The 26,569-nt window shown below is 47.7% G+C and overlaps 1 protein-coding gene across 1 annotated transcript in view; it reads right to left on the bottom strand.

Moving 5' to 3' along the window:
- Positions 1–1,338: 1,338 nt before the first annotated feature.
- The window catches only part of FREY1 (Frey regulator of sperm-oocyte fusion 1), a 61,762-nt gene continuing 36,531 nt past the window's right edge, over positions 1,339–26,569 (bottom strand). Inside the window, exon 3 of the mRNA XM_085646277.1 lies at positions 1,339–1,821. Coding sequence (XP_085502403.1) covers positions 1,685–1,821 — 137 coding nt within the window. The 3' untranslated portion in view covers positions 1,339–1,684. The remainder of the gene's footprint in view (positions 1,822–26,569) is intronic.

The raw sequence follows: 26,569 nt of genomic DNA, 5'->3' as shown, positions 1-26,569 counted from the left end.
TTTATAAATAGTAGATAGTCCGACTGTCTCCCTTTCACGCAAGCAGCAGAGCAACTTCCCTTACTATTCTGTGTTGCACGAAATCTTAGTAAATCCGGGCCTCAGTTTTAATATTAAAACAGAATATTTGAGGTAAGGAGCAAAAGGTAGAGGCAAGCAGGGCATGGATACGGTTAGTGGAGCAATAAGAGTACAGAAGATTGACCCACAAAAGAAATAGAAAAGAGAGGAGCAAGGTGGGAAAGGAACATTGAACTATTCTTATAAAGAACAGGTGAAGGAGGTGATTCAAAAAAAAGAAAAATGGTGGAGGGATGAAGTAGAAGAACAAGGAGTTTGGACGAGAAACATGGGGTGGGGAAAAGGAGCGGAAAGAGGGTAAGACATTGGAGAGGTTACCCTGACTGAACAATATTTTTTACAAACAGTGGTATGGTTACCTAGTTACAGGTTATCGGAACTGTAGGGGATGATAAGGGAAAAAAGATCTAACCAGTACATGTAGAAAACCCACTGTAGACAACCCACTTTCAAGATAAATTACAATTACAATTAGAAAACATGAAAAAAGCAGTTCTGACAAAAAGACATTTTATGAGTAATTTTCATCAAATGGTTATCCATCTTGAAGCATTAGATCAAATACATTCTATGACATGGCTTTTCAGAGCTGGCCGTCTACGAAAACATTTTGCCATGATGGCGCCTATAACCTGTCACATGGCAACTAGCCCGTTCTCAGCTCAGGACCTGCAGTTATGTCTGCACGTACAAAATGATCATCAATTTCCAGGTGTCTCCAACCTCATGATCTCAATCTGTATGGTAATTGGGGTCACTTACCACAAATGCACATTTTGTGCTTGGTCACAAGTTGCCCCGGCGCAACTTGCAACTGACAAAGCTTTTCCACCACTAGAAGACTAAGGTACGCAAAGATAAGGTGACTTGCCCAGGTGACCAGACCTTGGTCAAGTGCAGAACCCATGTCTTGTGGAACCAGTCATTGCTTCTCGACCATGTTGCCGCGGTACCAAGACTGCTTTACTTTTTTGTTATGTACTCAGGTTTATGGATCTGCTTTAGAGTTGTGATGACGGAAATACTCAGGTCAATCCTCTTCGGAAGGATTTGTCTTCGGAGGGCACTCCAGAGTGTCAACACCATAGGGATAGTGCTGCTGAGGTGATTGTTCTGCTGGTGTCTTAACTCTTTTAGAATCCTACAATGGATAACTTAGTGCTTCTTCTGCACATCTGGGGGTGTTTCCATTCCAACTTAACTTTAAAGAACCTAAGTTTCTTAAAACCACCCTTCTGTGATTGCAGAAACACAAGTTTAAGAACACTGAACCCAGAGAATCGACTGTAAGTTTAACAACTAATTGATGTCATTTAATGTCGATGATAATATAGACTTGGAGCCTCCCAGCTTTTACTAAGAGTTTGAATTGTCACCGTGGGAAGGGCTGCGTAATTCAGGGACCCTCGACTGTTTTTGTCCAACATGGAGGACAGTGGCACCTGTTGGTCATGCTGTTGCCCAGGGCCCTGATCTCATCTTGATTGGCCTCTGTGAAGGCAGTTGAGCAGTCTTGGTGCCAGGTGGATGCTAAGGCCTGGTCCAGCTGGAGGATATTTGATGCCCGTGCCACATCTTTTCACCAGAAGATCACCATCACTCCTCATAGGAGGTCATCGTAGTAGTACTCGTCCAGGTCCGCTTCATCGCGCTTGCTTTTCCCAACTTGAGCCAGGCCCTCCACAGTCTTCCTTGTCGCGCGATTCCGCAGCTTGGGAAATCTTGGAGCGAGGCCGTAATCTGGGGAAGGAATGAGTGGATGTGAGGACACATGAAGAGAAGGAAGGAACACTGAAAGGAGAGCAGAAGGAGGGCCCTGCTGTCAACTGGCCCCATGCCACAGTCTTAAGCATGCTGGGACTTACCTACATTTGAAAAGTGAAACTACAAGTGGCAGAGTGGTATGGGCCTCATTTACAAATAATTCACGTAGGGCAGCACCGCAAGTCTTTTTGCTGCCCTGCCCTACGCTAATTTGAAAGGGCAGGGATGCACCGTGTTTATGAGTTATGGTGCATTCCTGTCCTTTCAACCGGGCTCACAATTTGCAGCAGAGTGCCAATGCAGGCACCCATGCCCCATGGTGCAAGGGTATCTGCATTGAAGGCAGGATTGTTTTACAATCAGTGGATGCGATTTCCTACTTCTATGTGTGTTGCAGAATACAGCAGACATAGAAAGAGGAAAACATGAGGCGAAATAAAGACATTTCTCCTCATTGACTACAGTTGTGATGCATTCCCAGGTTTACAGATCCTTGTAAATGTGGGAATGTGTCAAAACCCATGGGTGTTGCGTGTGAAAACCCACTGCAATGTCCATGGAATGCCCCCTTATCCTGCAATGCCTTACACCATATCTGCGAGGCCATGAAAAGCCACACAAAGTGGCTTAGCGCGGTCTCGTAGATATGGGTCTGCACTCTACGCTGCCAGAACCTCTTACAAAGTAATGCACCAGCAGCACAAGGGGCATGTAAATAAGCCCCGAAGTATTTGGAATTAACTAACCTGTGGCATGTAATAAATACCACATCTATCCTCAACTCTGTCCCATGAGTTACCTATGAAATGTCTCCACTGCTCATAATTCTCTGGTCTGTTGCATATATTTAGCACATTCCCTCTGCAAACTTGTGTCTTCCAAGAATTAGGAATCCCATCAGTTCATGCACAGTGACAGTTTCCAATGCCCATCTACAACAAATTGTACAACTGTTTTCTTTAAGCATGACTTCGGGGCTGGTTTGGAGTATGGCAGAGAGGATAGCACGGAGATGGAGTACCCTCTCTGCCAAACTGAAGTTGTCCTCACCTGATTTACAGGCAGGCATGCCTTAAGTATGTTAGTAACAGAGCCTATTCCAACTCCGTCCCTGACATACTCCTCTGACAGCATGATGGAGTACTGGCCATAGGAGGTTCGTGTGTAACTCCGTCTGCCCGACTTAGAGTGGACGGTGGTATATGCCTCTCTTGCTGATCGTCACCACCAGGAGGGGCTGTAACAAAACAATAATGACCCCCACACCTTGGGAGACAACTCCAAGAGTGTGGGGGCTACTAGTTTTACTTTGTCCTGAAACAACCTCCTTCTTCAGGAGTTGTTTTTGTAAAAGGTAAAGTGCTGTAAAGGTTTGATGGGCATCCGTCATGTTTGGTGGAGCCGTCCGTTAAACTTTTACAACAATAAATGAAGTCGCCATGACAGCTGTGGCTGCCAATGTTCTGAGTTGTCGGTAGGGTTGGCGGGCAACTCTAAATTTGGTGGGCAGAGGATCCTCGTTATGGCAGGAGTAAGATATTCCACCGTACTGACAGGCTTACCTCCTCTCGCCAAACTCTAAATCAGCCCGAAGGTTACTAAAGGTGTGAATCAGTCCATTTAACTTAAATTTCATGACTAACTGTATTATCCATATATGAATCTCTTTACAAAACATTCTTGATAAGACTGCACAATTGCATGAGTTAGTGGAACAGCATGGCAAACATAACCTTATTGTAACTAGTGGATGACAAAATCACTAATTCTGTGCACTCCGACAGAGTAGCGTGCTACCCATCCTCAATGTGCTTCAGCGCCTCTTCGGGAATACTGTGCACTATATAAGTAAGCATACCACACCCTACTAGGTATTGGGTATAACTGTACTGAAAGAAATGGGTGGCAAACCCCAGGGTCTACGTCTCTGAGAGAGGGATTTTAATTCATTGTGCAGAAGAGCAAACCTATAAGTGTGCTACACCCCTAATCCCACAAAGGCAATATAACAATGTTTAAGGTTATGAGTTAGTCAGTACAAACATTTTAGGTTCATTCCATATCGTTCATTGGAGCAGTTTTAGTCAGAAGTTCTATTGTTTCAAACATATCTTGACTTTTCTTAATTATTGTGACTCTTTGTTTTATCAGTTCTATAAAGGCATCGTACAGAAAAAAGCAAAAGGAAGAAACAAAGGGACAGCCAATATGTGTTTCGGCCCCTGTGGTGTACAGGTCTGGGCCTTCTTCAAGGCTAACTATCATGCGCCTGGCTTCACAGTTGTGCTGTGATGTCAGAGTATCAAAAAGGGGTTAGGTCTTTGAAGCAAGGAGATATTCAGGGCTTGTTCGGCAGAAAGAAGTTGAGGGATGAACCTGTAATGACCACGACCGGAACAACAGCAGAGATACCCAACTTTCGATCACAGCGACTGAGTCCTCAACTTCTTTCTGCCCCTTCTTGTTGCAGAAACAGGAGCTTGACTGGCAAGTGATGGGTAGATGACAACGCCTGTATCCTCCGTCATTTGGCCCGGCCAAAGAACTGCCTTATTCCTCGGCTTCCAGTATCTGAGGTTTTTTTGGGCGGGGGGGAGAGGGAATTGCCACAAGAGCATGAATTCGTCTTTTCCTGACTTCAGGATCAACAGGTGAAAGTGCCCCTCCCCAGTGTGGAATACTAGAATGATGGTGAAAAAACTGCTGTTTTGAGAAAAGTTCTCCGAAGAGCTTTAGTGAGAGCCCCGTATCCTCAGTATAGGTGCAGACACCCACATTCGCTGAAGCCGATGATCACGCAAGGGACACATTTAGAAAGTACTATGTATTAAATAGCAAGAGGTGCATGTCAGGCCACGTGCCAGACTCTCCATAGCTCCTGCTTGTTTATTTCCTCTTGTAGCTCATTTTAAACACTTCAAATGTGAGTCTGTTGTGGCGTGGCCTGGGCCGAGACTGGACGACTAAAGCCTCTGCTAAGCTCCCAGGCTCGGACCTAGAAATGGCAATTTTAATATTCATACTTGGCCCTAAGAAACTGCAAAGAGTGCACGAGACTGTTAAGTGTACCCAGAATCATCCAATGGAGTCCGATGCAGAAGTTCTCGGCTGTAAGCCTGGTCTTTCTCCAAGCTGAGAAGAGATCAGATCTAACAGACAAGATGGCCGCCAACTGACTCAAGGCTCAGGACCTGCCCAGGAGAACACCCAAACACGCCTGCTGTGTTGATGATGGGTCATCCCAACACATGTAGTGAACGAATAGTATCTAAATGCAGACCGTGTTACTGTTGGCCACCACGGTAGGCCGTGATGTCCTGGAGGAAGGTAATAAAAGGGGCGGGCCTGGACCTCATGGTCAGAAAGTAAAAGTAAACCTGGGTGTCCGTGTAATTATTTGCCAGCACTGCACAGCAAATCAGAGGCCTAGACACACAACACTTGCTAACAGGTGTGTGTTTGACACCACTGCGGTCCCTGTGACGCGACGTTCACCTCCGTGGTCGCTGCGGCTCTTCCTTCTGTCTTCTCGACACCAGAGCAAATCCTGCTTCTCCTGGCTGCCCTGCCCGCAGATCCTGGAAAATGCCCACAATTTGCCTGCTGAGTGTAGGCTATCCCGCAGTATTCCTGGCCACTGAGTGTATCCTATTGCTCCTGGCTGCTTAGACATGTGGGGTGTGCTGGCACATTCTGTGTGTGGCTGCTGGGTGTGCTGTCCCGGCCTCTCTTGCTGGTCCTTGCTGTGTACTGCTACCTCTCCTACTGGCCCTTGCTGGGTGCTGAATTTTCTCTCCCTCAAGCTTGGTGCTCAAGTGCCCTGTGCCCTACACACGGTACGTACTACACATACAGAGCCCTGGTACTTGTGGATGGGGTCGCATGCAGACTGGCTGTCTTGCCCACTCTGCGTGCATTTTACCCACCTGGTGGTGTGGCAAGTTACTCTTGCAGGGTGAGCTGTTGCACCCATCACCCTGGCTCTTCATTTGGTGAGAAGTCTGCCATTTTCGCCCTACTGCGCTGTGGAAGGCGTGTCCTGCTGTACCTGCTCCTTTGCACCTACTGCCCTGTTTTGTCGGGCTACCATGGCTTCTGTGCCCTCCTTGAGCCACTTGTGGTGGATGGCCCCTCATCTGCCCAGGTGCCAAAATGGAAGGACTGGGTAAAGTGGCTGGAAACGTACTTTGTTGGCTGTGGCATTGGAGAATGACAGATGGCGTCCCATGCTTCTACACTTTGGGGGGCTGCCATTCACAAACTGGGTAAGTCCATTGGAGTAGCTGGCCTACCTTTCACATACACTACATTGAAACAGGCCCTGACTGCGCACTTCAAGCTGCTAGCAAATCTTGATTATGTGCAGTGCTTGCTCCGCCAAGCTCAGCAGCTGCCTGAAGAGTCGGTAGACAGTTTTTACACTCGGCTTACTGGCACATGCACACTGCCGGATGCTGATGATGAGATTTGGGCCAATTCATTCAGCGTTGTCTCTCTGTCAAGCTGAGGGAAAACATCCTCTGGGTCCCGGGGAGTCCCAAGGCCTCTATGCTAACAATGGAACGCTCCAAAGAACTCTCTAAAGTGCACGCCATGAACATGGAAGTGACTCTACAGCGTCAGGTGAAGAAAGAACCCGTCAATGCATTGGCAATTACGAGCACTGAAAATAAAAAGACTCGCTCCTAGCCTGCAGCGGCTCCCAAAGTGTGTTATGGTAGTAAAGGGCATTCCCCAACACTAGGGGTCCTGCCCTGCACCAGGGAAGAGATGTATAGCATGACATAAATTCAATCATTTTGCCAAGGTGTGGCAGTCCTCAACATCCCCGAAAGCTCAGAAACCCAAGTCAGGGAACGCTATGAAGGCACTGGGGGTCCCAGATGACGAAGTGGATGATGAAAACATGGAAGGAGCTGTCAATGTTATCTATGCCATCCAACCTGGTGAATATTCCCGTTGGCAGGGGTTTTCATGACGGAGTTTGCTCATGAGTCTCACTCAACACTTGCCAAAGTGTATGTCACTAGGAGTGGTTCCAGAATGTTGCTAAGCTGCCGGACAGCAGAACACCTCCACCTAGCCTCTTTTGCTTTGAGTGTACACGTAGGGAGCGTGGATGATCTGGTGTCTGAATTCTCCACGTTATTTGACGGCATTGGATGTCTCAAAGACTGTCTTATACACCTCCATGCTGATGACTCGATCCAGCCTGTTGCGCAGGGTAGCATTCCATATATTCCCAAAGATGGAGGATGAACTGAAAAAATTAGAACAGGTGAACATTATCGAAAAGGTGGATGGCCCAACACCCTGGGGTCCCCAATCAGAGTGGTGCATAAACCCAAACAGCCCGGAGAAGTCAGAATTTGTGTTGATATGCGGCCCAATCTGGCCATCTGGTGTGAACCCAAATGATGCATTTTCCTAAAGAGGACAAAACGCCCCCACCAGCACTCACACAGTTTACATTTTCCAAATTTACATCAATATAATTGAACCTCTTTTCTTAAACAAATATGAATTCAAGCTTAGATAATTAGCTCATACAATCTTTTTATTCTTGTCATTGGTATGAGCTTCATCAATGGTATAGTGTTAGGAGATCACACTATATAACCAACATGGTCTTCAATTATTCTTGATTATATAACACCAAATGCATTTCGGTACTCCCCATTCAGGGCATAGTTCCTAGAACGTTGCATTTCTAATTAATCAAATGACGCAAGATACTACTCGACAAGCAAATTTCCTCTGGGTGACACAGACATGGGGACTGCAGAAGGAATGTGAATTTGGGATAATGTGCTCAGTCAACTCCCTCCTCAACCACCAATCACTCTCTCCATCGAATCCCTCATCCATGATCGACATAACTGACCGTGTGACTTGCATGGAAAGACAACTCGAGTCACTCTTTCCTCATAACCTGATACACACGAATGTCATAACTAAACATCTCACTTACCTGGAAATACAACTCGACCTTGTAACACAGGGCATCAACAACATCCTCTCAGATCTCAAGAACTACTCTGAAAACACACAACAATCACTCCTTCCCTCCCTCAACATCTCGAAACAACCCACATGGTGACCAAAATCCCAGCTGATAAGCTGGCACACAACCCATCTCAATAACCGATCCCACTGGCTTAAAACCTTGAGCCCCAAGTTGTCCCTGACTGAATGAGGCGATGCAGCTAGCAAAAACCTACGACCCTACGGCAACCCCGAACCCCACCACCTCCAGCATCCAGGTGAGCACTGGAGATGTCAGAGTCACTAGCCCACCTAAAGCAGTTCAGCCACCCTCTCAGTGCATCAAAATACTTAGCCCCCCCCTCCTGCCTTGGAGCACAACAGCAAGAACACCAGAACTGCATGCCAATTAACTGTTGGTCAGCAACCAAACATGCTCCAGAGCTGGCAGAATCTAGCCTACATCACGATATCGACATCGTGTTCATCACAGAAACCTGGCTACGTTCATCCTCCTATCCTTGACCTTCTAGGTCCCCCAGGTTTCTCCATCATTAAGAAGGTCAGGGATGACAGCCTAGGGGTAGGCATAGCCATCATCCATAAAAAAGCATCAAGATGGCAAAGCAAATTCCCTCTCTTACCCCACATTTGAATATCTCTGTTCCACCATAACGCAAAAAGACAATAATGTGATGAAAGTTCACCTCCTCTACCACCCACTAGGAAACACACTCGCCTGCAGTGAACAACTATCAGATCTGATAACGCAATGCTCTAACTCTAATGCCAACAACCTAATTCTAGGTGACTTCAACCTTTACTGGAACAACGAGAAGGGCTCACTAATCCAATCCTTAAATGAACTCATACTCAGTGAAGATCTCACACAATACTGCAGGGGACAGACAGACAACAAAGTATAAACCTTAGATGCCATTATAGCCAAAAAGGAAGTGATAAATATAGACAACATACTTCCAACCGACAGGTCAGACCATCACATCACCGTTCCATATCAACCAAAAAATAACACCTCCTAACGGCTCTCAGAAAACCCTCAAATGATCCACAAACCTTAACCAAATACCTTTAACCCCTTCGATGCGTGCGTCGGCCAGCAGCCGTCGCGAGCACTACCTCCGTAGTGCTGCGCACGTCCGTTGGCCGATGCAGCCCCACCCGCGCACTGAAACGCCCGCACGCGGCGGATTTTACGCCGCGGTAAACAGGTTAAATGACTTTGGAAGAAAACATATATCACTAACTACCAATTATAACAGACCTGACAACTGATGAGCTCACATTGCACTAAAACTCATCAATAAATGCCGCTTTGGACCTGATAGCCCCACTGAAATTAAAAGGGTCAGAGACACTCCCTCAAGACCCTGTTTCAACACATAACTCAACTCACAAAGAAGACAAGTAAGAGCTTCTGGAAGAATATGGGGGCATATCATCAACGGCCAGCGATAATTATCGCTGGCCGTGTTTAGCGCGCAGAAAATTAACGCCGCCTATCTCCTGATTCTATCGCCCGGTGACCGCGCTATCAGCAACGCGCATCGCCGAGGCGATAGAAATCCAGGCAATATCGGCGTAGAGGGGCAATATCAAAGGATTACCTGCGATAAAAAAGAGAGTTACACAAAAACATTGCTGATAGGGAGATGTGGACTCAGCATATTAATCCACCTCCCATTATGAACATAGCCAAGTCGGAAAAATAGCAGGCGTAAGGAACCTGCGATAATGCCTGATAGCGCTAGTTTAAATATCGCTAGGCCAGTTAGCGATTTCCTTGCTGATAGGAAGAACCTCTATCAGCAAATATTTCCGCTGTATTTCGTGTGTCTTTCACACGGGAACACCTACCCCGCATCTCATTAGCGATGCGAGGGGAGGTGAAAGGATAATGGGCCCTACAGCATGGATTCACGCGTTAGAGTGCCCATGCTGATAGGGCGTTAAAATTAGTGCCGCTTTTCGCCCGAAAACGGACGCAAACGTGACGATAATTTTAACTCCGGTAGTTGATGATAGGCCCCGTGGAGAAGGAACCCCTCTACTCTACTCACATCTACCAGCTGGGAATAGAACGTGGGAAATGCAAAAACCACATCCAAAAAGAAAACACTACATTCTTCTGTAATGTGCTATATAAAGTAAGAAACTGCCCCAGAGCTCTTCAACATCATCAAAAAACAAACCTCCAAACCAACTAATAATACTCTTTGGGTATCAAGGGAACGTTGTGACAACATCGCCCGATTCTTTATTGAAAAAAACGCGAAAATTGAACTCCTCTGCAACTGCCACATGTAGACATCCACTAGCATCTCTTCATCCATAATGGAGGGTGCCATAACCCCAGTACAATCGTTGACCACAAAAACAAAGACTATTCTCCCATGGGAAACTGGACCCAACCAGTGCCCTATGTCCTGCCCGGCACCCAAGATCTGGAAAACATTCAACCCACTCACAATCAATCAATCAATCAGATGAATTGTAAGCGCGCTACTCACCGGTGAGGGTCTCAAGGTGCTGGGGGGAGGGAGTAAGCAGCTCCGCTCATTCAAAGAGCCAGGTCTTGAGTGTCTTCCTGAAGATGTTCAGGGAGGGTACACGTCTGCTGTCGATTAGGAGCTCTATCCAGGTCTTGGCCACGATGTAGGAGAAGGCCCTTTCACCTGTTCTGGCTTTGCGGATTCGTGAGGTTTTGGCGAGGGTGAGGTCGCGGATCGGAGGTTTCTCTTGGGTACGTGGAAGGAGATTCTCTCGTTGAGGTATTGGGGTCCGGTGTTGTGGAGGCATTTGTAGGCATGGGTGAGTATCTTGAAAGTGACTCTCTTCTCGAAAGGGAGCCAGTTGAGGTTGGGCAGGTGCTGGGTGATGTGTTTGTGTCGAGGGATGCCGAGGACGAGTCTGGCTGCGGTGTTTTGTATGGTCTGGAGTTTGTGGAGCAGTGACCTACTGATTCCGGCGTAGAGGGCGCTTCCGTAGTACAGTCTGCTGGTTTTGAATGCGTGGGTGATGGTTTTCCTTGATTCGGGGGGGGATCCATTTGAAGGTCTTTCAGAGGATTAGGAGCGTGTTGAAGCAGCTAGCGGTGAAGGCGTTGACTTGTCGGCTCATGAGGAGAAAGGAGTCGAGTACGATGCAGAGGTTTAGGGCGTGGTCCGTGAGGGTGGGGGGGCTGCCGAGGGCCGTGGGCCACCAGGTTTTGTCCCATGCAGAGGGGAAGGGTCCGAGGACGAGGACCACTGTCTTTTCCGAGTTGAGCTTCAGGCGGCTGCTGCTCATCCATGATGCGACATCCTTCATTCCTTCCTGGAAGTTGAGTCTGGTGGTGATGGGGTCCTTGGTGAGGGAGAGGATGAGGTGGGTGTCGTCTACATAGGATACTATGCTGAGTCCGTGGTGTCTGACGATGGCGGCGAGGGGGACCATGTAGATGTTGAAGAGTGTAGGGCTGATCCTTGGGGTACTCCGCAGTTAATTTCCATGGGTTCGGAGAGGAAGAGTGGGTGTCTGATTCTTTGGGTTCAGCCGGTGAGGAAGGAGCAGATCCAGTCGAGGGCGGTGCCCTGTATGCCAGCATCGTGGAGTCTGGCGGTGAGTGTGTGGTGGGAGACGGTGTTGAACGCTGCTGAGAGGTCGAGCAGGATCAGGGCTGCGGTGTGTCCTTGGCCGAGGAGGGTGCGGATGTCGTCTGTGGCAGCAAATAGAGCGGTCTCGGTGCTGTGGTTGCTATGGAAGCCAGATTGTGAGGGGTCAAGGATGGAGTTCTCTTTGATGAATTTAGTTAGCGGGGAGTTGACGATCTTTTTGTGTGACTTTGGCCGTGAAAGGGAGGAGGGAAATGGGGCGGTAGTTCTTGAGGTCCGTGGGGTCTGCTGTGGGCTTCTTTAGCAGGGGTCTGACTTCTGCGCGTTTCCAGTCATTGGGGAAGGTGACCGTCTTAAAGGTGGTGTTGATGGCGCGTCGTAGTTCTGGGGCGATGGCGGCTCTGTGGTAGATGTGCACGGGTCCGTGGGGGCCCCCGAGTGGATGCCCTTCATGGTCGAAGTGGTGTCTTCGGTGGTGACTGGTGTTCAGGAGTAGATGGTAGGCTGGGTGGCGTTGTTGGGGAGGGTGTCAGTTTTGGTGTCAGGTGTCTGGTCGTTGAAGTGGTCATAGAGGTCCTTGATTTTCAGGTGGAAGTAGGATCTGAGCTTACGCAGAGGTCCTGGGATGGGGTGACGTCTGTGGTTTCGCTGGGGGCTTGGGGAATTCCTGGATGACGTTGAAGAGTTCTTTGTAGTTCTGGAGTTGGCGAGGATCTTGTTTTGTATGAAGGTCCTTTTGGTGGATCTGATGTGTTGGTGCTATTCCGTCATGGGGTTCTTGTAGGTGGTGCGGTCTTCTTGTGTTTTGCTGTTTCTCCAGTTCTTCTCAATACGTCTGCAGGTGCGTCTGGATTCTTGAAGGTCGGCGGTGAACCAGGTGGATTTTCTGGGGCACTGTCTGTCAGAGTTGCGTAGGGGTACGAACTTGTCTGCGCAGTTGGAGATCCATATGTGGAGTTCTTTGGCTGCTCTGTTAGGGTCAGTCGAGATGGTGGGGGGGACGTGGTTGAGGGTGGAGTTGAGCTGTTCCTCTGTGATTTTGCTCCAGTTCCTTCGTGGGGGTTGCAGTGCCGGTTTGGGGGCGGTGGGTTTGTCGACGTTGAAGTGCACGCAGTGGTGATCTGTCCAGAGGGGTTGCATGGTGTGGCTGAAGTGGGAGCTGTTACCTCCTGCGAAGATGGGGTGCGATGAGGTCAGCGATGGTCATAACAAACGGGGCGCGAGGTCCGTGGGGTCTGTAAGCGAGGGTGCCGTGCAGAGTGGTTCTAGGGCTGGTCTGGATCTGGAAGTAAAGGTGTTCGGGGGTGGTGATGGAGTCGGTGGTGGAGATAGAGAGTAGGAGGAAGCTCTTGGGTGCAATGGCAAGACCTCCACCCGGGCTGTTGGGGCGGTCTTTCCTCTGGATCTTGTATCCGTCGGGGATGGCGTTGGCGATGTCGGGGGCAGATGAGGCGTTGGTCCAGGTTTCTGTAAAGAAGGCGATGTCTGGTGAAAGGGTGTCGAGGAGGTCCCATAAGAGGACATCTACAAAGTGATCGCAAGTTCCAAACCCTCTTCTCACTATACAGACCCACTCCCAGCCCATTTGGCAACAAGCCTCAAACACGCCCTAACCCTTCTATAGACCAAGATAATAAACAGCTCCCTGAGTAGCGGGTCCATGCCTAACTGCTTCATAAGAGGCCAAAGCAACCACCCGCAAAAAACAAAAATAGCTCAGACCCGAAAGGTCTCAACAACTTCAGGCCCATTTCCACCCTTTCCTTCCAGGCTAAAATCCTTGAGAAATGTGTTCTCCCCCAACTCACCCAACACATTGACACTAATGGAACCTATTAAACACTCACAAATCAGGTTTCAGAAAGGGATGCAACCCGGAAACAGCTATACTTAATGTAGTAAAGTAGGACCTACTTTCATGGTTACCCCCATTATTTACCTTGTGTCAGTAAGTTTTGACTGTAGTTTGCTGGGATCCTGCAAACCAGGACGCCAGCATCTGTACTCTCTTTCCCAAAATGGCTTTGGTGAGTACTTTGGTACCCCCACAATTGGCTACTGGTGTACCTTTATAAGTCCCTAGTATATGGTACTAAGGTAACCAGGGCATAGGTGCATCAGGGGTCTCTCATGGGCTGCAGCATGTATTGTGCCACCCACAGGAGTCCGCTTAAACTCTGACTACAGGCCTGCCATTGCAGCCTGTTTAAGATGGTGCTTGCACCTCTCACAACAGATATACGTTTCCTTATATTTGAGGTCACTGCACTTAAAACCTATAAGCCGCCTCTATGGTATGCCCTTCAGTCCTGAGGGCAGAGTGCTTGGTTATAAGTGTGAGGGTGACCCTGCATGAGCAGGACACCCCTACAAACCCCGGAGTCGGTTCTCCAGGCTTTGTAAGTGCGGTCAACCATTTAAGACATCAAGGGGCCGATTCACAGAACTAACTTAAGACAAAATCCTAAACTTACTACTTTTGGTATTCACAGAAGTTAGGATTTTGTCTTAAGTTTGTCTTAAGACAAACTTAGGACAGACTTAAGACAGACTTAAGACAGACTTAAGACAGACTTAAGACAAACTTAAGACAGACTTAAGACAGACTTAAGACAAACTTAAGACAAACTTAAGACAAAATCATAACTCAAGTCTGTCTTAAGTCAGTCTTAAGTTTGTCTTAAGTCTGTCTTAAGTCTGTCTTAAGTCTGTCTTAAGTCTGTCTTAAGTTTTTCTTAAGTCTGTCTTAAGTCTGTCTTAAGTTTGTCTTAAGACAAACTTAAGACAAAATCCTAACTTCTGTGAATACCAAAAGTAGTAAGTTTAGGATTTTGTCTTAAGTTAGTTCTGTGAATCGGGCCCATAGTGAACATCAGTCATTGCGAGATGTCTAACTATACAATGGCTGCAACAAACCTGGTCTGGTTTCGTATCAAACATGTTGGAATCATACACCAGCACCGATTCTGGTGCTCGAAGTATGAATCCATTTATACTGGGGGGAAGGGCTTCTTAGGGGACCACCCTGCACTCACGGTAACAGCCTTTCAGGATCTGCCAGCAAGCTGGTGCTGCTGCCGACCACAGACATTTTTCTGCCCTCCTGCTGCCGAGCTGAGCTTGAGCGGGGAAAGGTAGAACAATATTTATTTTGTCACAGGGAGGTGTGACCACCTCTCAGATAGGGTTTTATGTGTTGGGCTGGGGTGGGGGCGCTTTCAAGCACCACCAAACTGCATCGAAGGGCACATTTGGTGCCCTCCTTACAAACACCGGTTTGAACCAGTTCAGGAACCCTTGGTTCCCACTCTGGCATGAAACTGGACAAAGGACTGGAGAGTATCCTCCTCTCTTTCCAGCCCCTCCTGGGAGGGATCTCCAAGTTGTTCCAACCCTTTCCTTGGGTATTTAAGTGCTCCCCCGTGGGTGGAGCCTCAGATTCGTTGTGGAACAAGACTCACTTCTGAAATCAAGTCACACATAGACTGTCTGGACACTTGGACTTCGTTGGACTTTGCCTGGAACCGAGACTGCATCAAGGAAGACTCCTGCTGGTCCTACTATTGTTGTTCTGCAAGTATTCTGCCTCGTTTGTGTCTGTGATTCACTCAGGTTCTCCAGAAGACCTGTGGCGTCAAAGACATCTGAAGTAATCTCCCTTGGATTGAAGGAGTCACTCCCCTGCATCTGCAGGCACAGCAAAGAGGCTGACTGGTCTGCTCCTCCTGTCATCCTACAGACTTCCCGAGGCTCAGCAACACAGGTGGTGGTTTTGTGGCTCTCCAGAGGCCTGACCTGTCTTCCCTGCAATTTGGAGGACAGTATCCCTCGTCGGAGTTGCTGGGACCAAACCCCTCTGCACTGCGTCGACTTGTCGTTTCCAAGACTTGTTGGCTCTGTACTCTAAAAGATCTTCTGGCTACAGGAAGCTTGAGGCTCCAGAACTGCAACCCTCAAAGATCAGCATCTCCCTGCATTCCTAGCATCATGGGCCTCCATCTTTGGTGAGCTGCCTGAGGTCCTCTTGAGACTCCTGTGCCTTCAGCCCATGGGTACTCTTGAGTGTCTTCTTCTGCTTTGGTGGGCTCCCCCGCTAACTCGAGGCCTGCTCTGACTCTCCTGCACTTGGTGAGTCCCTTTGACTCACAGAGTGCAGGCCCCAAAAATTGCATCTTGTTTTCTTCCACACCAGTTGCGGCTACCAAGGTTTGTTGCTGGTCACGCTAGACACTGACCACCTAGACACTTACATCCAACATGATACACCTCTTGTAAGGCACCTGGTTGTCCTCAGTGTCGCTTGGTCCCCATAGCTGCAGCGACAAGATCCTTATCAACACTCCTGAACTTTCCGACAAGGGTGGCATTGTGTCTCCAATGCCTCTTGGTCACCTCCAAGTGGCATAGACTCTGTCCCATCTGCTTGCAGGTTCACCTCTACAAGAATCCACCCTTGGATTCCACTGGACTTCTTCACAGACTTCTCCAGAGGCCTTTCTTCCCAAGTCTTCCATTGTCATCTACGGGAGGTTCTAACGTCACTACACTCCTATGCACCTTGCTTTCCTGGTGCAGGTCCCCTGGCTCCTGGGGCATCCACGGGTGGGGTGGCTCTCCAACCTACCATCCTCCAAAGGGTTTCTTCTGGGTCCTTAAAATTGCAACCAATTGGGCATGCGTTGTTTTTCCACTCTGCACACAGCCTTTGTGGGGTTGGTTCCTGGGTACTTACTTTGGGTGGTTCCTGGATCTCCCAGCTCTTCTGAGTCCTTAGGTCCAAGTTCTGTTCCCCCAACTACATTCCACTTCTTTAGTATATGGGGTGGTCTCCACCCATAGACCAGTGTATATTTGTGCTACTTAACTGATTTCTTTGAAGTATTCTGATGTGTATTGTTGATATCTCCAACTAGAAGATATACCAATGTGTTAGTGATTGTGTTGTAGAAGAAATAGACTTATTTTTACATAAACTCTGTATGGTTCTTTTTCATCTAATCTACACTGTTGATTAAACTGGTAAAACAAGCTGCTTAACACTCCTTCAAGATAAGCCTGAACGCTGCTCTGCACAGCTACCACTTAGAGAGATTTCTATGGCTTTCTAAGACCACTTAATCACCATAAGAGTTGCCTAGATTAATGCATGGCGCTTCACTTAAATGTGTGCACCATATGCTAAGTCAGTCTCTTACAGTTAATATAGCAGATGACTTACATAAATCCCTAGACGCAAACGGATGCTGCCTCCTCCTCCTAGACCTATCATCGGCATTCGACACGGTCGACCATAAATTACTTCTGAACTCCCTGCAACAAAGAACCGGAGCAGATGGCACAGTTCTGAAATGGCTCACCTCATTTCTACACAACTGCTCCCAACTAATATGAATAAACACCCCTTGTCTGATCTATCAGCCAGCCCCCGAGATGTACCACAAGGCTCAGTACTCTCACCGACACTCTACAGCATCTACATGGAATCCGATTCTAGTTTTTGGAGAATGAACATATTGCCTGGAGGATAGCTCTGTATCTGAAGAAAGTGCTCCAGCTTAGGAAAACTATGATATTTGAGGATTGTTAACAGCTGGGTTTTTATTGACTGAGGACAGTGGTTTTAAATTTATAATGTTTGCTAGTCTATCTGAAATTTGTAAAAAATATCTGTTTTTATTTTTTTGCTATTTGTAATGTTTATAGTTTATAATGAATTTTAATTGTGTGTTTTATGTGCTTTTATGATTGTCCTACGAACAGTCGAATAAAGCTTTACTTGACTTGACTTGATATTATTGTCAGATGTCTGAATACTTAGTTCAATGGCCGAGAGCCTGTCAGCCTTAGTGCCTTTTATAAAGTATTGTTGATTTGTTCGTAGCAGTCTACGTGCTCTTTCACCTCGCAGGATTCCCTCAGGTACACTTCTCGCTGACTGGACCTCTCATCATATATGTCTAGAACCTAATCATGTATGTTGTGTTTTAAGCTGTGTCATTTTTGTTCCAGTCCATGTCTATGTTTTGGCCTTGTTCGATTTAAAGAGAATGGAAGTGTGAGAAATATTTTCTCCGCATATCACTGCTTTAACTGCTTCCTAGAACGTGTCCATTGTGACTTTGATATCTGTATTTTCCTGAAAGGAGTATTCTGTTGCTTTTCTAATGAAATGGCGAAGTGCTGGGTCTCGAAAAGCCATCTCGTTCATGAACCCTTCTCCACTGAAAGCGTGTGTATGGAATATTGAGTCTTTTAATGTCAGGACTACTGGGACATGACCAGAAAGCAGTTGTGTCCCTATTTTGGAAGTTGTGAATGTTTGCAGGGCCAGATGTTGCACTAATAAGTAGTCCATTATTGATTTATTAAGTATGAACATCAGAGTAAAATGTCCAATGTTTGTCATTTGGATGAAAATGACACTAAGGGGTCGATTACGAGGTTGTTAGGAAAGGCTCTGAATGCCATTTGATTTTTCCGAATCCGTTTCGGAACCCGCCTTTCCAACCGACTCGGACACATTTCCCAATGAGCGATTACTATTGTTGGGAAGCGTTCAAACTGTCTGCCTAGGTTCCAAAAGGCATTGGGAGTAACCGAGTCGGATGGAGCTGAATCGTAGCGATCTAAAGGACGCGTTTCCAGGCGAGGGATTAGGAGGTCACATTCGGACAGCCTTTCCGAATCGGTTATTCTGAAATGAATCGGCTGTTGGGGACCCCCCTTTCAGGCCAGGCACAGTGTGGCAGGCACGATTTTCCTCAACCACCCCTTCTTAGGTCTCGCCTAGCGTTGCAGCGCGAATACGCTGCCATCGCTTTGCGAGGCATGCAGTATATACTGTAGTGTGGAAGCTTCGTGGAAGCTCTGCCCACTCTCTGCCCATTGGCTTTTTCTTAAATGCTGCCTTCCGATTGGTTTGAGGCTTGTTAGTCCCTCCTCATTCATCATTTGTATCCTTCCACGGCTATTGGCCCCTTTACTCCTGACACTATTTTCTTCCCTGTCTCCCCACCCCACCACCCCCTCCCTCAGTCTGTGACTTCTCACCCTCACAAATGGCATTGTTGTCGGGCGGGAGGAGCGGCATTGTTTTAACTCATGCTTAAAACGAGCACTTTTAATTACTTCCTCCCAATTCAGTGCTATATTCTTGTGTACTGAGGTGACACGCTAAAGAAATGCACTTTTTTTGAATTCTGAAGAGACATTATCGCACATTTACATCATGTTTACTGTATGATTAACATGCCGATCATTTTCACGGCTCGCCCACTGGCTCGTATACGCTTGGCTCGTCTCCAGCCGGCTCTACCTGTTAATTAATATATTGGATCGCGCACCGCTAACAAAGAGAGATGAATGGACAGTGAGCCCGGTAAATGGTAGAGAAATAGACTGGTGCAGACAAAACAAAGTCAGTCTCTATTGCCTCACGTCAGAATCCTCACTTTCAATAACCTGGAAATCTGCCGGCAACTCCCGCATGCCCCAACCTCATCCCCCTCACCTATTCTTAGCAGAAGTGGCAGATTCTGAGCTGTGCCCTGCTGGTGCAGAGGAGCACGGCAGAGTCTGTAGAAGCGCTGGGATCCCTAGCCTCTCCGGGCGGGCACCTAAGCCTTCCGGGTGCCTTCACACTCAGGATAAATGAATACATTTTGTTCTGTGCTTTAGTCGCCCCTCTGCGAGCACTGTCTGGTAGATGAAGCTCTGTGTTAATATTTTGTAATCAAAAATAGAATGGATCACTTTTACCTGTTTTCCAGGGTTATGTGGTTTTTCATCTATTCCTTAAAAAACCCTCATTCACGTTTAGGTGGTTCGTATGGCGGTATATCTTGATACTCCGTCTAAAAAACGTGACAGCATCATCATTGGGTTTTGTTTATGCTTCCTCCACCCGGAGGGAACCACTGAATATTTGCAATAGTGATCAGAAATAAAAACTATAATAAAGTGCTCGTGTTCAGTGAAAAAATATGTTAAAAAAGGGGTTATTTCCTCATGCTACCTGGACTGTATTTTTATTATTGTCTGGTGCATGGAAAAAAAATAAAATAGGAGGAAGTTGTGCAGAATGGGCGTATAATGTGTCCACTGCACAATCAGTCCAAGTGGTGGGTCGACATGTGCAGAGGAGCACGGCAGAGTCTGTAGAAGCGCTGGGATCCCTAGCCTCTCCGGGCGGGCACCTAAGCCTTCCGGGTGCCTTCACACTCAGGATAAATGAATACATTTTGTTCTGTGCTTTAGTCGCCCCTCTGTGAGCACTGTCTGGTAGATGAAGCTCTGTGTTAATAAACACATTCAGAGAGGTGGTTGTGTACAAACAAACAAACAACAGCCACAATACCCTACGTTTTGAACGTGTAGTTAAATACCTGCTGATAGAGAACGTCATTGGCTGATCATTCCATGGCACTACCAAAATTTACATTTGGACACATTTGCTCAACTGTAAAAGACTCCCTTCTATGGGTCATTTAACAACTCGGGGCTTTGGGGTTAGGTAACCTACTTTGGATGCTGTGTAAAAGAGTAAATACAAAAATTAATGCAATGAAACTAAGCAACCAGTACTGTCTAAAACACTGTGAAAACTGACTCGCATTCTGGCATTTTGTTTAGTTAATGTCGATTTTCTCATAGATGCGAGTAAAATACTCTTAATATCTCAATGAAATCTGCACACTTTTAACTAATAGCACCGGGCGACCTTTGACAACTAGGCAATGAATACATTTTCATGTAACCCCGAAGCCCCCCTGCATCCTTGGCAAACTTCAGTGCCTCCCAGTGTTTGGGGGATAACCAAGACGCAGGAGAGGGAGTCAAATAGTCTAGAAAATGAAAGAGAAGCCGGGATTCGGATTCACATGCTCCGATCCCGATCGCGTTGGTTAGTCTGTAAGCACTACTTTTATTAATGAGTTTCGTATTAGTAAAGCACCACGGTGTGCATGTGTGGCAACACTTCACCCATGAGGTACATGCCAAGCAATTGTTGACACAATCCACATTTTGCGTCTTTTTCAATATATTTATTACGAAGTGCAGGACCTTTCCAAGGGATTTTGCACACTACATACATTCACTCCAAAAATAAAACGTGTAGGTAAAAAACATTGCCATGTACAATGTCAGTAGCTCTAACTCACAAATGCGAGACCTATTTATATTGCAAATGCTTGTTTGAATGGGAGCCTGTGTTCTCGTTCGGAACACAGGCTCTCATTGAAGTCAATGGGAGTCTGACCGAATCGTCTCCAGAAGCATCCAGATGCATCAAAATCGCTCGTTTGGGCTCCCACCATCTGAGTCGTTCGGAAAGCATTGAGGGAACAAGGCTTAAGTCTTCTTAACATGTGTGAGGGATTGTGGAGGATGGATATTTCTAGCGTTTGGGCCTGAGCGATCTCCAGCTGGATTCAGCGTAGCATTAAATTTCCACCCGCTATCAATAAGCCTCAGGCAAAGTGTGAGATGCGAGGAAATAATCCAGAGATAAAGACATCTATGTTTTCATTCTAGACATATATAAACACAGAAGGTATTTCCTTGTTTTCTAATTTGCCCTTTATTAAAAGGCTGTGGCCGTCTACCCGCCTGGTGAATTCCGCTAAGAGTACATTGTGTGCCACATCACATATTGTGGACACTCCTACTGTTTTAGTAAGGGTATAAGGGAGATCTCAGCCTATATGTGTCCCATTTATACAAATGAACAAATGGGCTTCTTATAAGAGTACTGTATGCATTTGCTTTGCATCTAACCATTGCAGAAGGGTCTTGTGTTTCAATGAGGTTTGAGACCCTGAACGTTAAGAGGGAGGATTTTTAAATGCGCCATTCTGAATTGTGTGTGCATTTCTGTACGCAAAGCTTATCATAAAATGTGGAAATGTAATCTCCGAGAAGGGAAGTTAACTATTTGTGCTCCGGGCATTACAAATAGTTGCCTGGGAGGCCAAACTGCATTACCTGTACCATGAAAAAAGGGAACGCAGAACTTAAACATGAAAAGAAAAAGTAGTATTTGAACATATTATCGAATGTTACCAATGAGGGGCGTGGCCAACCGCAGAGGAAGATCGCTGCTTTCTGAAGCAGCTCCGAGACCCACTGCGGCAATCCCCCTTTATCCACACATTAATCCGAGCGCCATCGGCTCGCTCCTTCGATAGGTGCAATGTTAGTGTTGCGGCACAAGTACAGGCAGCTGAGCTATTGCTCCGACACCCTGTGGGCGGTACTCACAGAGTGGCCTGTAGTCTTGGGCAAAGCTGCAGCCCCAATTTCCTCCTACTGCGGGGGTACCGCAGGCCTGCGGACCTCCCCGAGATTGCCGCCACACTGCCTATTCCAGGCTGTGAGCTGCACATTGCAAGGATGACCACGCCTGCTGGGAGGCACAGACCCGAACGAGGAGGTGTTCGCCGAGGAAGCTGAACCTCCCACTGCCGACATACAGGAAAGTGAGCCATTTGAAAAATGTAAGTCCCTTATCAGTGGCTGGTCATAGTAGGGTCCGGCCTTAGCCTCCTGGATGGCGAGATCCTGCCCGACTCACAACGGAGCCTGAGTGCAAGACCGAGGTGAGCATGCATCGTTTCTGGGACTGCAAGGACACCTGGAACCTGAGTCTTTCCTCATCCCTCTGGGCTTCCCGTGTGGCTCAGGGGGGTGCAGATCATACCCCAGGGACAGATGTACTCTGCTGGGAAGACTCGAGCCCCCACAGCGCCCAGTACACTGCAGTTCTTGTCTTGGCCTCCAGATCTACACTGCCGGTTACCACCATCTACTGGTTCAATGAAGAAGGAAGAGGAGAAGGACACTGCTTCACCCCTGTCAATGTTAGAGACGGTAAGACGACACCCCGGATCCTGGTGGACTGAGAATGATAAGCAGAAAAAACGCATGGGGGTCCCATAAAACGAAAATAGACAGATTTGCGCTCACCAAAGGGCCATAAACCCTGGAAAGCTCCCAGGACCAATCAATCTCCAAGACCCCGCAATCTCCTGGGGAGCCCCAATTATCCCTTCACAATATCATGGCTGCCATACAAGGAGTCTGCACCCCACTAGAATCACTCAGGCATTGACACTGTCTCGACAGAGGTCTCCGTGATGCGGGCAGATCTAAGCCCACAAGAGTCAAGGATTTGGAAGACTCAATGGCGACTTTACTTCAAGACACAAAGTGCCTTAGGGCGCAGGTGGGGGAACTGGAGGCCTCAAACAAGTTCTTGGAGGAGCGTCTGGAAGATTTCAAAGGCAGATCCCGTTGAAATAATATCCACATTTTAGGGATCCCTGAACCAGCTGCAGACCTGTTTGTAGAGGACCTTATCCTCAAATATCTCTAGCCTCGGAGACTCTCCAAGTACATCTCTGTAGAGAGGGCTCACGGAGTGCAGGGAGGTCATTCACGACCCGTGGCTCCTCCGCGCCCCCTGCTTGCCGGGCTTTTTCACTTTTGAGACTGAGACTTGGGGCTCACACGGCCCGAACTGCTCCACCAGTACTGAATGACAATGAACATCTAATCTTCTTTCCAGACTTCACACTGAGAGTCCAGAGAAAAAGGCGTCATTTTCTAGAAGTGAAAAAGGCCCTCAGAGAGGAAGGGGTGAAATACTCTACGCTCTTCCCAGCTAGATTATGCATTGAATCGGAGGGCAAAGCTTGGTTCAATATCACTCCAGAGGAGGCCTAGAAGTGGCTTGAGGGATGGAGGCCATTTAAGGGCACCAAACAGGGAACAGGACGTGGGTGACGAAGAAGTGTCTCGGAGACGGCTGAAAACCAGACAGTGGGAAATGCCCAGACACGAGGTGGTGAGACAGAGCAGCGGCAGGAGGACTGATCGTCTGCTGCACGACCCTGATGTCTGCATTGAAAGGAGCTGAATTGGTTTCAGAACTTGGGGCTGATATGTTCTTCATAACCGGGTGGCGGGATGCAGGTCGATCGTGGGGAGGCCGCATTGGAAACTGGGCAAACACTCCCCTCACATGACGGTGGGGGGCTATGGCTGGGTCATTAATTTGTTCAGGGCACGGAACTCTGATCCCATGTTACCAAATCGGATGGCGCTCCATGGTACATTAGATATGGGGATGTGTAGAGGGCAGAGAGGAAGGCCCACAACCACCTAAGTTTATCATTTTGGGTTGGGACGACATGCCCTCTGCAGAGTTGGGGGACGGGCAGATTCAGGTCCGTCATGCAGGGAAGTGGGTGTTTTTTTTTGCTTTTTTGGTTATGTTTATACAAATCATTGCTGGGTACCGGAAGAATAAATCGAAAAGGTTGCATGACCCTCTGTTTTTTTTTTAGATACATTCTCTTTGTTATGGGAATCTAAGTTTAGATGAGTCACATTGAATGTCCCAATATGGTTGGCGGTGTTGAGGCAGCTACGGGGAGACAGCTTAAAGGGACCCGATGATGGAGGCTGTAAAGGACACCTTACATAGATAAATGGCCCCAGGAATAGATACAAATACCCCAGAGCTCTGCCTCCTATCCTGATATCCCAGATATCATCCTATTGCAAGAGACTCATCTGCTGGGTAATGCCTGTAAGGAACGTGATCGCTAGGGCTACAAAATGGTGGTCCACGCGGGCTACACCTCCAGCTCCCGAGGAACTGGGATTCTCCTGAGAAAGCATTTCGATTGATAAGAACTGGGCGGACAAACAGGGTAGATATGCAGCTCTGGCGGGTACGTGGGAGGGTGAGAAGATGAGTATTCTATCCGTCTATGCCCCTCCGGCCATGCACAGCACCACTTCTCAAACTTAGGCGCACTCATGCTCCAAATACCAGATAGCGAATTCTTGGTGGGGGAGGATTTTTTAACATGACACTCTGTGACAATATAGATTGCTGCCCCCCCCCCCCAGGCAGCCAGTCCCTACAAAAACCCAATCAGAGCATTGGGAATGGTAGATATCTGGAAGGCCCTCAACCCCTCTACACAACATTTTACATTTCACTCCGGGGCCCACAGTAGTATGTCCCGCATTGACTTTCCTATTTTGTCGGCCCCCTCCCTATTGAATTGCCGATGGGCAATACTTGGCGAGGGGCATCTCGGATCACTCCCCTATATAGGGAAGATACTGCCGGGGCACCTCACAGGTAAGGGGCACAATCTCTATAAACCCTTGCTTCCTCAAACTTCCAGCTATAAGTGAGGGACTTCTGAAACAAATGACCCATTATTTCAAGGAAAATGAGCACTCCGTCACCTCTTCATTGATGCTGTGGGAGGCCTAAAAGGCGGTGATCAGGGGCCAAGCTCTCTCATTGATGGTAAGACATAGGCGGGATATCTATGCCACGATAGAGGCGCTCGAACTGGAGATTGTGCAGTTGGAGTCTCAATTAGTGAAAGATACACAAACAGACACACAACACCACCTGTGCCTTAAACAGCAGGAATGCAAGGATGTAGTAACAGAGGCGGCTAGGACCAAATACAGGGCTATGCAGCACCGGGTGTATGAACTAGGAGATCAGTGAGAAAACTACTTGCTTGGCTGGAAAGACAGGATCGAGCGAATCGATGGTTGGCAGTGCTAGAATCAGCGCTAGAATCGGCAGGCTGTGTGAACCGCAGGCTATCGCTGACACATTTGCAACCTACTATTCTCATCTATACTCCTCAGAGGTAGGCTCAGAGCAGGAGTCCTTGGCCTTTTTAACGGTCCGACCATTCCCAGCTCTTTCTCCTAGCACTCCTAGATAATGACCTCACAGAGGAGGAAGTAAAGCAGGCTATTAGAGCACTGCAATATGGTAAGGCAATGGGGCCCAATGGCATGCCTATAGAACTATACAAACTCACAACGTTCACCATATGGCCCCGACTATTAAAAATATTTGAAGAGAGTAGGAGTGTGGGCACACTCCCCCAGGAGCACAGACTTGCCTCGGTGGTTGTAATACATAAAGAGGGCAGTTACCGGCCTATTTCTTTATTAAACTCAGAGGCAAAGATTCTTGCCAAGCTATTGGCTCTCCGTCTGACCCCGCTAATTTCGAAATTGGTCCATCCAGACAAGTCGGGGTTTATACCCGGTCACAATACAGCGCTTAACTTGCGTCAGCTCCATGGGTTCTTGGGTTCTTGGGTCGTGCACATAAAATCAGCGAGGATGCGGCGATCCTGTTTCTTCAAACCTTATTGCTGTACTTCGAAGATAAGCATTGTCCTGAGATTTTTACCCTGGCTGCTACTGCTATACGTAGCCTTTGGCAAGCATAGTGGTGAACGGTAGAGTATCTAGAGTTTTTCCCCACCAACGGGGAACTCGGTAGGGCTGTCTCTTATCTCCCCTAATATTTGCATTTATTCTCAAACCCTTGGTGGCTTGGGTTAGAGGGGACCCCTTGATCCGAGATCTACGATGGACAGAGGACTGGGAGGACGGGATATCGTTATATGCTGACAATATCCTCCTTTATGCGGCCTCCCCAAGATCTTCCATCTCTAGACTAATGAGCATCTTGTTGATCTTCGTGAATACTTAAGAAATATGATCGACTGGTCCAAATCAGTGGTGTTTGTACTGCATGGACCGGCACCGCGCCTCCCGCCAGGATGCGAGGCCCGTATTGCAACAGAGGGTTGCCGATATCTGGGCATTCATATTACCACTGATCCTGGCGTGTTCACAGCTAAAAATCTACAAGGCCTGCTGATACGCCTTGAAAACGATGTTCGCCACTGGAGATCTCTCCCACTATGAGGGAGAGCAGCACTCTTCAAAATGATGGCATTGCCCCGCTTTCTATCCGTGCTGCAGAACACCCCTTTTCCAGTGCCCGACACGCACTTGCAAGCGATAGATAGTGAGAGCAGGACCCTGTTGTGGGATGGGGTTCCCCATGCATTGCCTTGGTGAAATTGACACGAGGGTGTTATGATGGAGGGATAGCTCTGCCCGATCTTCAGTCATACTACAAAGCGGCACAATTAACGACTATTAACCACTGGGCCCACCAGCCTAGGGAGGAACCTGCCTATTGTATGGACTGCCTGGTCCTTCAACCGGGGGGATACCGCCAAACACTCTGAACTGATCCGCTCCATTTCCACCTGGAG

The sequence above is a fragment of the Triturus cristatus genome, chromosome 3_1 (assembly GCF_964204655.1).
Source record: "Triturus cristatus chromosome 3_1, aTriCri1.1, whole genome shotgun sequence".
Lineage (NCBI taxonomy): Eukaryota > Metazoa > Chordata > Amphibia > Caudata > Salamandridae > Triturus > Triturus cristatus.
Note: the sequence above shows the minus strand (reverse complement) of the source record. Positions and strands in the feature narration are given on the sequence as shown.